Here is an 11120-nt window from a genome sequence, read left to right on the forward strand (position 1 = left end):
AAAAGTTCATATAACAGCTTTGGTATTTATAGGCCGGCCAAAATGTAGAACCGTCTGGCAGCCCTGCACAGCAGGCGTTAGGGTATTTTGCACTGTGCAGATTCGTTTATTCAGCGGCTCACAAATTCAATCGTGAATAGACTTTAGCAGCGCGCAAATCGTAGAACAGAACGGCATATTTTTTTTAACACTGCGAGGCGAGCTTCTTCTTCCCTCCGTCTCTCTGTGTGTGTGTGACTGTGCTACTTGTGTGTGTTACGGCTTGTGTACGTGAGTGTGTGTATTGGCAAAGAAAATTAGCACAACAAAAGCGAAAAGGAAACGAAACGAACACGCACGCACCTCGTCACGCGGATAAAACTCTTCGATCTGATCAGATATCGAGAATAAGCAATCAAACAAACAATATCGCAATGTCGTCCGAAGTGGAATCGCAGCAGAGCCAGGAGACGAACGGCACCAGCAAATTCGATGTGCCCGAGATAGAATTGATCATAAAGGTGAGCGACATTTGCATACCGCTGCAGTTTTCCATTTTCATTGCGCTCTGCGCAAATTTCCGTGCAGAGTGAAAATGCAGCTGAGGCAAAAGCAGAAGCAAAGGCAAACAAAGGCAAAAACAAGAAGCGACTGTGAAAACGCGAACTGCCGTTTGTCCCTCCCCCTCCTCCTCCACCACCTCCCTCTTTCTTCGGCTTCTACCCCTCCGTTCGTTCTTCGTCCTCTTCTTCTTCCCGCTCTGGCACTTTGCAGTGTGTCACATTTGGTTAAAACGAACAGAATACGTTTAGCACCCCCCTCCTCGTCGCGCCCCTTGCGCCTTGCGGTTCCTAAGCATCGCCAAAACCGGTTTTCTCCTTTTCTCCCTGTCGCACACTCACACACACACACACACATGCATTCAGGCACATCTGCACAGAACGAAATGGTTGATAAACTTACGATTAAACTTAAATTCTTTAAGTCCAATTTATCTTCTACAACACATATTCTTAAACACCTGTTTGGTGCCAACTTTAAGTCCCCCGATTTCCATAATATTAATAACAAAATACTAATAACAAGATGTCACAAGGTATGAAGACATTTCTGTGTGTGCAAAGTCTGAATTTTGTGGAACGTAACATATTTCTGCGCTTCTTATCTGCTATAAACTTTAATCACATTTCATTGCGCCAATTGCTCAACAAATGCTCCTTCTTCTTCAAAGTTCTCCCAAGCCCCCCGCACCGCCCCTCTTAGCATCCACCAGCATGTGTATCTCTGTGTGTCTGTGTGAACTAGACGTTTTTTTTTATCTTTTAGTGATTTCTAAATTTCTTGACGCATACGTCATGCTCCTCCAAAGAATCGAAGAAATCAAAAAGCTAGCACCGCGCACATTTGCGGTCAAGTTAATAGCATTCAGAAGAAGATTCCTTAAGTGAACGTAAGGCATGGAACTTATCTTAACTGGAGATTGCTTCATATTTAGTGTCTTAAAGTGTGCTGTATTTCTTTATGTATTGCAAATTATTGATAACGAAAACTTGTTCGATTCTTTCCAATACTTTCAAGACATCTTTGCGAATACAATGCTTTTCTTATCAGTTTTTTTCTGCGATGGGAAAATAACTTGTGATCAAACAGTTGTTCATTGGAATCTTTCTTGAGGTTGCTATTATTATTGCAAAATGAGTCAGAGAAGGTTGAAGATTACGAACCCTTCGCGCTGCTTTTATAGGCCACCATCTATCTTTTTTCCCGCAATTGTAAGTCGAGCATGACTCCACTTAACTTTATTTTCTGTTGGTTCCCACTGTTTGCCGAAGTAATTGTAATTGTTTTCGGAACACTTTGGAGCCCTGCTGTTGTTGATTCTATTGGCAAACTCGACTCGACTCAACTTGGCCACTCATCCAGCCCACGCAAATGGCGGCCGCACCTCGAGTCGTCTGCCCATGAGTAATTCCCCCCACCTTTCCATTCCCATTTCCATTCCCATTGCCTAAACCCAAACAGTACAATACCATGTTATACCATTCGATTCCCGAAAACAAAAAACCAAAAAACTGAAAACGAAAAAACACACTCGCCGCAAAGCAAATGGCATGAGCAATCATGTACTTCAAATAAGTTTTTGGAACCAGTTAGGTTCCCAAAATAAACAGAATTACGACGATATGCAATGGCTAAAATTAGTACCCATATTCTCATCATGTCGTACGATCCAAGTTGTGTCCTAACACTTTTCAAACCCATCCCATTTTCCCCATCTCCCCTTTAAACCCAATGATCCATGGCACCCGCTCCCTTTTCCTGTTTTCGTGGGAGAAAGTGCTTGGGGAGCACCTGTTTCCATTCCCATTCCCATTTCCATTTCTTTTACTTATTTTTTGCCTGGATTTTTGGCCAAGCTGAAAGCAACAGTTTAACTTTACGAGAAGAGTGACAGAAGCATCTTTGACATAACTGCGGAATAACAACGCACTCCATACAAGGCCCACGTTTCCATTTCCATTTCCATAGCCATGGCCATTTCCCAGCGAAAAAGTGAAAGTTCAATTTGCTGCGGCCGAGGAAAGCTGTATTGTTGGTGTTGTTTGCTGTTTGGAGTTGTGGAGTTCAAGAGAAGCGAGTGTGGCAGTGGCATGCCTCTCTGTTCCGCGCGTGCAGGCAACAAACAAATACAAATGTGTTTTCTTGTTTCTTCGTTTGCTGCAAAACAAAACAATCATTGAACGCTAAACAGGTTTTTCTCGTGCGCGCTTTTCCGCCTCCTTGACTTGGCTTTGGCTTTGGCTTTGGCTCCAACTCCAAGTTGGGTTTGGGTTTCAGTTTCGGTTTCGGCTTGGAAAACATGCCCGGCCAAAGCCAAAGCCAATGCCTTACCCTCGAGTCATCGCCCACGCGAGATTTCCAGAAATTGGCCATGCCATCGAATCGAATCAAAACAAAGCGCCGATCAAAACAAAAGGCGATTCAATGCACTAGGAAAAAAATAGCTGCCAATTTTGGCATATTTCGCAGAAGTTTACAACTTACAAAATAATAGTTTTGGGATTTAAAAATCATACATCAAATGTGTCACCAAAGTAGAACATTATAAAATAAGGTTTATGGGGCATGTTGCAAGTTTATTATGCCATAACTTATAGCAAATACTTAGCACTCGTTTTCTTGCCACACAATGGCCTTCTATGGGGCAACCTTTCGCCCAAGGATAAATCTCATGCAAACTTGAGCTAAATTAGCGCCTTTTGTTGCATTTTGAACGCCAAGCGATTGTTTGGGGCTTCAGTTGTGCTGAGTTGAGGAAAATGCGCTTCTTTGTTGTCACTTCAACGGCAGCGAAGAGTCGAGATGAAAAGCTGCACTTAAATGCTGCTCTTTTTTACGTGACACTGAAAACAAGTAAGTGGGCACTCAATATGACAAGGTTTTGAGAATTCATAATGCTTTGCCAAATTCGTTTTTATTTGATTTTTTTATATTGCTGCTGAGTAAATGATTAATAGACATGCCTGAAATTAGCTGTCAGAACACCATTTTAAAGCGCTGATAAATACGAATAATATATTGGGTTTTAGTAGGGAAGTGCACTTTATCTAAGTACCACTGTACGTGTCTTCCTTGTCTTTTGACGGTGTGTGTTTTTGTGCAAAAGTGACAGTTGAGTCGTTTGATTTGCTGTTTTATTCACGCCCCCACGTGCTCTCCATGTGTGTGTGTGTGTGTGCATTGCTGTGTGACTGGCATTTTGGTAAAGAAAAACACGCAAAGGCTTGACATCCTCCGCCCACAATTTCCCGCCCCCACAATTTTCCCCCACTTTACTCGAAACCTGAAGTGCATTCGTTCTAACTGACAATCAGTGTTTTTTCTTAGTTTTTTGTTGCTTATCTTGGTGTTCACAACTTCCTTTCGTAACTCACATCGTATATTATTTATGACTTTTAACCGCCCAACGTTTTTTGTTTCTGTTCTGGCAATAAGTTAACAAATATTATTGAATGGAATATTACTGCTTTTAAATGTAATATGATACTTAATAGTCATAGCTTACGTTTTATTTAAGATTTAAACTTAATTCTTGAATATACCTTGATATAGGTTGTCAAACGTTTGGGGGGAAATGCGAATGGGCATGCCAAAACCCATTAGCCCATTAAAAATTTGTGGCCCAAGATAGGCCGGCTGACTTCACCTGCCCATGCGGCCACTTGCCCTGATTAAATTTCTATTATTTTGGCTATTACTTCATCAGGCCCCATCATCATTCGCAGCGAACTGCGGCGATAACTTCCGCCGCCCGACTTTTGATAAGATATGGCACATTCATGTGTACAAATGTATCTGTGTGTTCATGTGGCCCACTAGAACTCGGGATACGAGAATCGAATCGAATCGAATTCAATCGACACTTTTCGAGTGCAAAGAAAGCTTTTCTCAAGGCTGACATCTGCCCCCAACATTATCATCATCAGCATCGGCGTCATGATTAAAATTAAATTATTGCGCTGCAGCTGTCAGCGAACCGGTTCCGAAAATAAAACAACCCATCCAAAACCAAAAAAAAATAATAATTAAAAATAAAACATGGGGAGGATCCACTATTTCCACCAATTTCATTTTCGTTTCGTTTACATTCACGATTTCTGGTCGCTGGCGCACAGCTTACAAATTCTATCATTCTATTTGCCTTTACTTAACTTTTCCGCCTCTATCTTATCGCGCCACGAATTTACAATTGAAAGGAAAACAAATCGAAGATGTTGAGTGCGTATATACATATATCTATGCGTGTGTAGGTGTATGGCGTACAATTGCGTATGAAATAATAGGGCTTAAAAATGAACAGTTCGAAATATTAAAAAGTTGTTTCACTTTCACTTGCACACAGGAAATGTGCTGCTGGATGCATTCCCTGGATTGCTCCTAGATGCATTCTCTGAAATGCTTCTGGATGCACTCCCTGGAATGCTTCTGTATGCATTCCCTAGCATGCTCCTAGATGCATATGTGCATGGCACTTGACATTTGCTAACTGCTTTTCGGCTTGCCTTCTCTCGTCATTTGCTATTTTGAAAACGTCAATTGCAAGCGCCGTCAATGTATCTGTATTTGTATCTCTATCTCCATCTGTATCTGTATCTGTATCCATAGTTTTGCCATATACTTTGTATCTGTATCTGTAGCTCGAGATGATTGCCTGACTGACTTCGACTGACCTTTGCGAAGTTGCCACACGTCTTGGTCTTGCGTTTTGCAATTCCCATTTCCAATTTGTGCAACTCATATTGCAAACTACTCGCGCTCGTCAGTGATGGCAAAACTATTGAAATGCGATATTATTAGCAATTAATACCAAAACAAATCGCTATATTTAACCATTTCGTGCTTGTTTGCCAACTAAAACCAATTGCTTGGCAAAAGAATGTATGGCCAGCCATGATTGCGGGCAAAAAAGCGGGCTAAAAACTTCGAGTCAACAATATATGCGGGCCAAGATACAAATATGATACAAATACGAGCGTAACGAATACGACCGACTGAAAGTAATCCGGGTCAGTTGGGAATTTGTGGAATGGCTATGGATGGATGTGCGTGGACCAGGCACCAGGTAAACGAACGTGCACAGTTAATAATGTGTGAAAGAATACGAATGAACCGTTTAAGCACCGCGGCGGTAAAAAGATACAAAATTATACGTTCGTATATACCGCTCCCACAATCATTGTAGTTTTTTAGTTGCCTTCCATAGTTGATTATGTTGTGCGAGCATGTGGGCTGGAAAATGGGTTGGGTTCGGTTTGGTTTGGCTGGGTTTGGTTATTAAGCCATTAACACACAGGGCAATGCTAATTAACTTCGCATTCGAAATAATATTTTAATTGCCTGCAATTGGTGCGTAAAATTGAATTTACAAACTGAAGTTAACTGGGGATAATTGCGTGCGACTCGTTATCATATTTGTCACTAATTCCTAATGTGTATTTGGCAAGTGTTGAACCGTAACCAAAAATAGAGATACCCATACTCATAGATACTTATCACATATTCACACTTGGAAAACTCAAGGGGTAGAACTAACTGAGTTTTTGTGGATTCGCAATGGAGTTTTGGAGAATGCCAAGCTTCTCGGCAAACCTTGTTCTTGAGCAGTCAGTAGATTGGCTCACTCTTTTTTTTTTGCTGTGCTGTAGTGGCAATTGTGTGAAAACAGCAGTGCAGGCTGGCTTATCTAACGAATACAAATATGCACAGCGCCATATAAACGCACATTGATTGCCTGGCGTTGGGGCCTATTTGAAGTTAAGCCGGCTGTCGACGCCAGCAGAAACGGCAACAGAAATGGAAAAAATATATATATATATGTATATGTGTATATATATGGACAGCAAATAAAAAAGGCTGGCAACGGCAATCAACAAGTAAACTTCACACACCGCACGCCTGATGACATCATCGTCATCATTTGTGTGATGTGTTTGGCTTTAGCTGCTTCTCAGCTGCAGCAATGCCATCGATCTACAGTGGATACCGGCTACGCGGATCTGCGAAGATGCAGAGCGAAAAATGTGCCAACTTAACGAGACACTTGAGCTTAGTAAATTAAATCAAATAACTAAGAACTCGCAAGACAAAAATAATAACTTTTAAAGGATGAAAACAATGAATGATTTTTGCAATCAGAACACACAGTTTAAATTCAGTTAAATGTGCTGAACCTTTTTATATCACTATATTATAAGAAGATGAAGTACTTCCGGCTTTTGTTTTGCTCTAAAGCCACTGGAAGTTTTAAAGAAATGCATATAAATCACGTAATTAGTCGGAGGGTGCGAAATATTCTTAATCTGTACATACTTGCGTTATCTTCAGCTGATATTGCTGGAATGCAGATGCAAAGGCCTGGATCCAACTAGCCAGTACACACTGTAGCCTGTGGCACTGGCATTGCCTTGCCGCCGTTCGCCAGCTCTCACTATTTATCTTTCTATCTGTGTAGCTACAAATGTATCTGCGTATCTGCCTATCCGCCTATCCGCCACTGGCCTTGGCAGTGCAGCGATGCAGAATTCTCGTCTGGCTTGGCTTGGCCAGTGACGACGACGTCCACTCGACGTTTGACGTCCGTCTTGTCTTTAGATCGCTTCCGGTCCCCAAAAAATATGCCAGCAAACAAACCTCGATGGCTCATCACGCCACGATGAGAGCTGGTGAATAACGCAGAACGTTTATGGTTATGATGATAATAATGATGATGATGTCACATGATCATAATGGAAAACTATGTTGTCTTATTTCGTTAAATTTCTGTTCGATTTATTTATCAGTAATTGCCGGCACGCGATGTGCCATTATGTGTCCATTAAGTGGACAGGAGGCAATGTCCAATCGCTGGAAAAATGCCCAGTCCCCGGAATGTGACCCACATTAACACTTGATGGTATCGCCGAACACCCAACTTATCGAAATGGCCAAGTAAACATATTTAGCTGCAGACACTCGAAATTGATAAAAAAAAAAACTAAACCGCATGTTTCCTACAATTTGAAGCACTAATTTGGTTATTTTCCGCTTCGATTCGCAGGCCTCAACCATCGATGGCAGGCGGAAGGGCGCCTGCTTGTTCTGCCAGGAGTACTTCATGGATCTGTATCTGCTGGCCGAACTGAAGACGATCAGCCTGAAGGTGACGACGGTGGATATGCAGAAGCCGCCGCCAGATTTCCGCACCAATTTCGAGGCCACACACCCGCCCATCCTCATTGACAATGGGCTGGCCATTCTGGAGAACGAGAAGATCGAGCGGCACATCATGAAGAACATACCGGGCGGCTACAATCTGTTCGTGCAGGACAAGGAGGTGGCCACCCTGATCGAGAACCTGTACGTCAAGTTGAAGCTGATGCTGGTGAAGAAGGACGAGGCCAAGAACAACGCCCTGCTCTCGCATCTGCGCAAGATCAACGATCATCTGTCCGCGCGCAACACGCGCTTCCTCACCGGCGACACCATGTGCTGCTTCGACTGTGAGCTCATGCCGCGCCTGCAGCACATCCGTGTGGCGGGCAAGTACTTCGTCGACTTCGAGATCCCGGTAAGCATTCGGTTCCAGGGTGTATCTACACCACAGCAGTAGAAACTCTTTCTTTATGCAAATAATACTGTGTATTATCTTATTAGCGAATAGATTAGGCATGACCACTTTTATTGATAAAGTCTTTATTTGCGATTAGAAAGCATGGAACAAATATTGACTTGATGGCTTTGTGACTGTTTGCCAAAATGATTCAGTGCTGCAAGAATGAATCTGATGAGTTGTATTGCTATATAGGCTATATTGCTAAGGCAATTACATTGTATAACTTTGATTGTGAATGGTACTGTGCTGCAGTCACTAGCCATAAACAGGTTTCAAATCAATTTCGTTATTGCCATTCGAAGTCCAATTAAAGCCAGAATCGATTGAAAAAGCTGACCAGACATCAATGACTCACCGTTCCCACTATCCGACTCCTTGCAGACGCACTTGACGGCACTGTGGCGCTACATGTACCACATGTACCAGCTGGACGCCTTCACACAATCGTGCCCGGCCGACCAGGACATTATCAATCACTACAAGCTGCAACAGGTGCGTAATTATTGTGTCTTATCAACTGGGCTCAAAACTAAAATTCCGCGTTCCCTTGCCATTTGCAGAGTCTCAAAATGAAGAAGCACGAGGAGCTGGAGACGCCCACGTTTACCACATACATTCCAATTGATATTTCGGAGTAGGTTTCCTATGGAGCAGAGCCATGCAGCCACACATCAACTAGTAGTATACCAGCAAACCACAATATTTTGGACAACTTTACAACAGCAGCAACTCTGAGGACTATACATAGATGTATACTTAACGGATATAACTACCCATGCATATATTATATATATATGCATATATATACCTACTATATATAACGAGTACATAACAAGCATAACAACAAGTGTTCTTTAAGCAGCCGCGTTGCCTTTCTTCAGCTATGCTTAATTTAAACCCCATTTAAAAACAACACCAGCCACAATTAATCGAGAAGGCTTTGACTTACTTGGCCCGCCTGCATGTTTGTTTGCATAATTAATATTGAAACATTTGTGTTTGACATACAGATGTCCATACATACAGGCAAACGCATGAATATATTACTACGTAGCTCGCTGTCAATTAAAATGTATCGATCGCCTGAAGGACCGCTTCTCGTTCCTTCCAAAATGTTTATTTTATTTTAGATTTTTTACTCAGCATGGAGCTTTTTTTTTGTTGTACGAGTATTCGAGGACAAACTTTTTTTTCTTTTACAAATTTATGATTTTGATTTTTTTTTTGCTCCCTGGCGAAAGTTTGCCATTTTGTTCGCTTTTAATTTTTATTTAAATATTTTATTTTATCATAACAAGAAAAACAAAACAAAAAAAAAAAGAAAATTATAGGAGGAAATGAAGAGTATTTTTTGTATTTAAGTGAAAATTACAAATAAAAAACACAAAAAGACAAATATAGCCTTTTATTTAACACAGGAATATTGTACGTTCATTTCATGATAAAAGTTCATATGTTTGTATTCCTAAAATAATAATTATGGAAACGTTTTGGGATAAATTTGACATCTTCCAACTAAAACATGAGCTCCTTGTTAAGTTCAACGTAATGGTCAACAGTTTTATTATAAATCTCGCTGATAATTAACAATTAACAATTAAAAACAATGAACACCATCAGAATTGGCCAATTGCTCGGCTCGAGCGAAGCAAAAGCATGCTGAGCACACTTGGCCCAATCACAGTACCATGGGTATCATGGGTGCTAGCCTGAGTAGGATTACGGTCGGCGGATCGCGGATGTCGTCAGGTGCGCATAGAGGGATCCGCGGCGGAGTGCTCGCGATGATGCGGCAGCCTGGGCGGCAGTTTAAAGGGCCGGATGAACTTGATGTTCGTCTTGAGGCAATCGGGCAGCAAACTGGGTGGCAGCAGGCAGTGCAGGAAGAGGTGCGTGAGGTAGCCGGTGATGCCCCAGATGCGATAATGGTCCACTACAAATACGGGGCCGCTGTAGCCGCTGCGAAACTGCGTGTGCCTGGTGGCCTTCGGTAGCATCAGCGATTTGAGCGGCACACTAAACGCCTCCTCCACCTCCTCCCAGTTGAGACGCAGCTCGGAGAGGCTAAAGTCGGGCACCACGCCCACCACTGGCACAATGGACGAGGTCCTCGGCAGTTGCAACTGCTTGGCCTCGCCCCACACCTGGATGCGGTGGCGCGGCAGGCCGATCTCCTCCTCCGTCTCCCGCAGCGCACAGTCCACGTAGCTGGTGTCCTGATCATCGCGCCTTCCGCCCGGAAAGGAGATCTGAAAGCTATGGCTGCGCAGGTGCCGCGATCGTCGGGTGTACAGTAGGGATATCTCATTTCTGAAAGTGCAAAACGATGTAGCCTATTCAAAGGATTCGATTCCTGGTTTAATGCTATACTCACGTGTCCCGCTCCTGGCAGAGGGCGATAAGGACGGCGGACGTCTCCTTCTCCCGGCGACTGGGCGTCAGCGCCTTGGGTCGCGGGAATGCCGGCAGGCTGCGCATCTTCTCCATGCACCTGCGCTGCGATTCCGGTCCGAGGAGCTGGGCGGCAGTGATCAACTGGCTGACATCCGGCGGTTCCGACGACGTGGCGGATGCGGCGCTTAAACAGGAGCTGGTGCCCAGATGGCGGTTTAAGTGCAACAGGAGGCACTGCGGCACTGTGCGACTCGCCTGGGCGATCAGGGACATGGTTTTTGGGTGTGGAATACCGAAAGTCGGCCGCAGAGCAATGATGTAAACAAATGCGAACGAAACGAACTTTGGAATTGGACAAAAACCAAAACAGAGCAGTTAACAGCCGATAGTGTGCTGTTGCGCGCCAAAATGCGCTGTTAGCGCTTAACAGTGCTGTGAAATCCGCTGTGAAAGCCGCTTTCAAAATATCATATTCCAACCAAACAACTAACCGTTACAATTTAAACTGATATTGACATTGACATTTAAATTTTGCTAAGGACAAAGAATTGAATTAATTTGCTGGAAATATTCCGTATCGAAAGTGGAATCGGAT

At 43.1% G+C, this 11120-nt stretch overlaps 2 protein-coding genes across 2 annotated transcripts; one reads left to right on the plus strand and one right to left on the minus strand.

Annotated features, from left to right (window-relative positions):
- Positions 1-110: 110 nt before the first annotated feature.
- On the plus strand, positions 111-9383 carry LOC122623639 (chloride intracellular channel exc-4). The gene is made up of 4 exons (XM_043802907.1): positions 111-500; positions 7577-8086; positions 8513-8623; positions 8692-9383. The coding sequence occupies exons 1-4, from the start codon at positions 414-416 to the stop codon at positions 8767-8769; spliced, it is 786 nt and encodes a 261-aa protein (XP_043658842.1). The 5' UTR covers positions 111-413; the 3' UTR covers positions 8770-9383.
- Positions 9384-9667: 284 nt separating this feature from the next.
- Positions 9668-10918, minus strand: LOC122624436 (nucleoside diphosphate-linked moiety X motif 8). Its single transcript, XM_043803970.1, has 2 exons — positions 10506-10918; positions 9668-10441 (listed from the first exon to the last, which is right to left on the minus strand). The coding sequence occupies exons 1-2, from the start codon at positions 10796-10798 to the stop codon at positions 9877-9879; spliced, it is 858 nt and encodes a 285-aa protein (XP_043659905.1). The 5' UTR covers positions 10799-10918; the 3' UTR covers positions 9668-9876.
- Positions 10919-11120: the final 202 nt, after the last annotated feature.

The sequence above is a fragment of the Drosophila teissieri genome, chromosome X, assembly GCF_016746235.2.
Source record: "Drosophila teissieri strain GT53w chromosome X, Prin_Dtei_1.1, whole genome shotgun sequence".
In the NCBI taxonomy this organism is placed as follows: domain Eukaryota; kingdom Metazoa; phylum Arthropoda; class Insecta; order Diptera; family Drosophilidae; genus Drosophila; species Drosophila teissieri.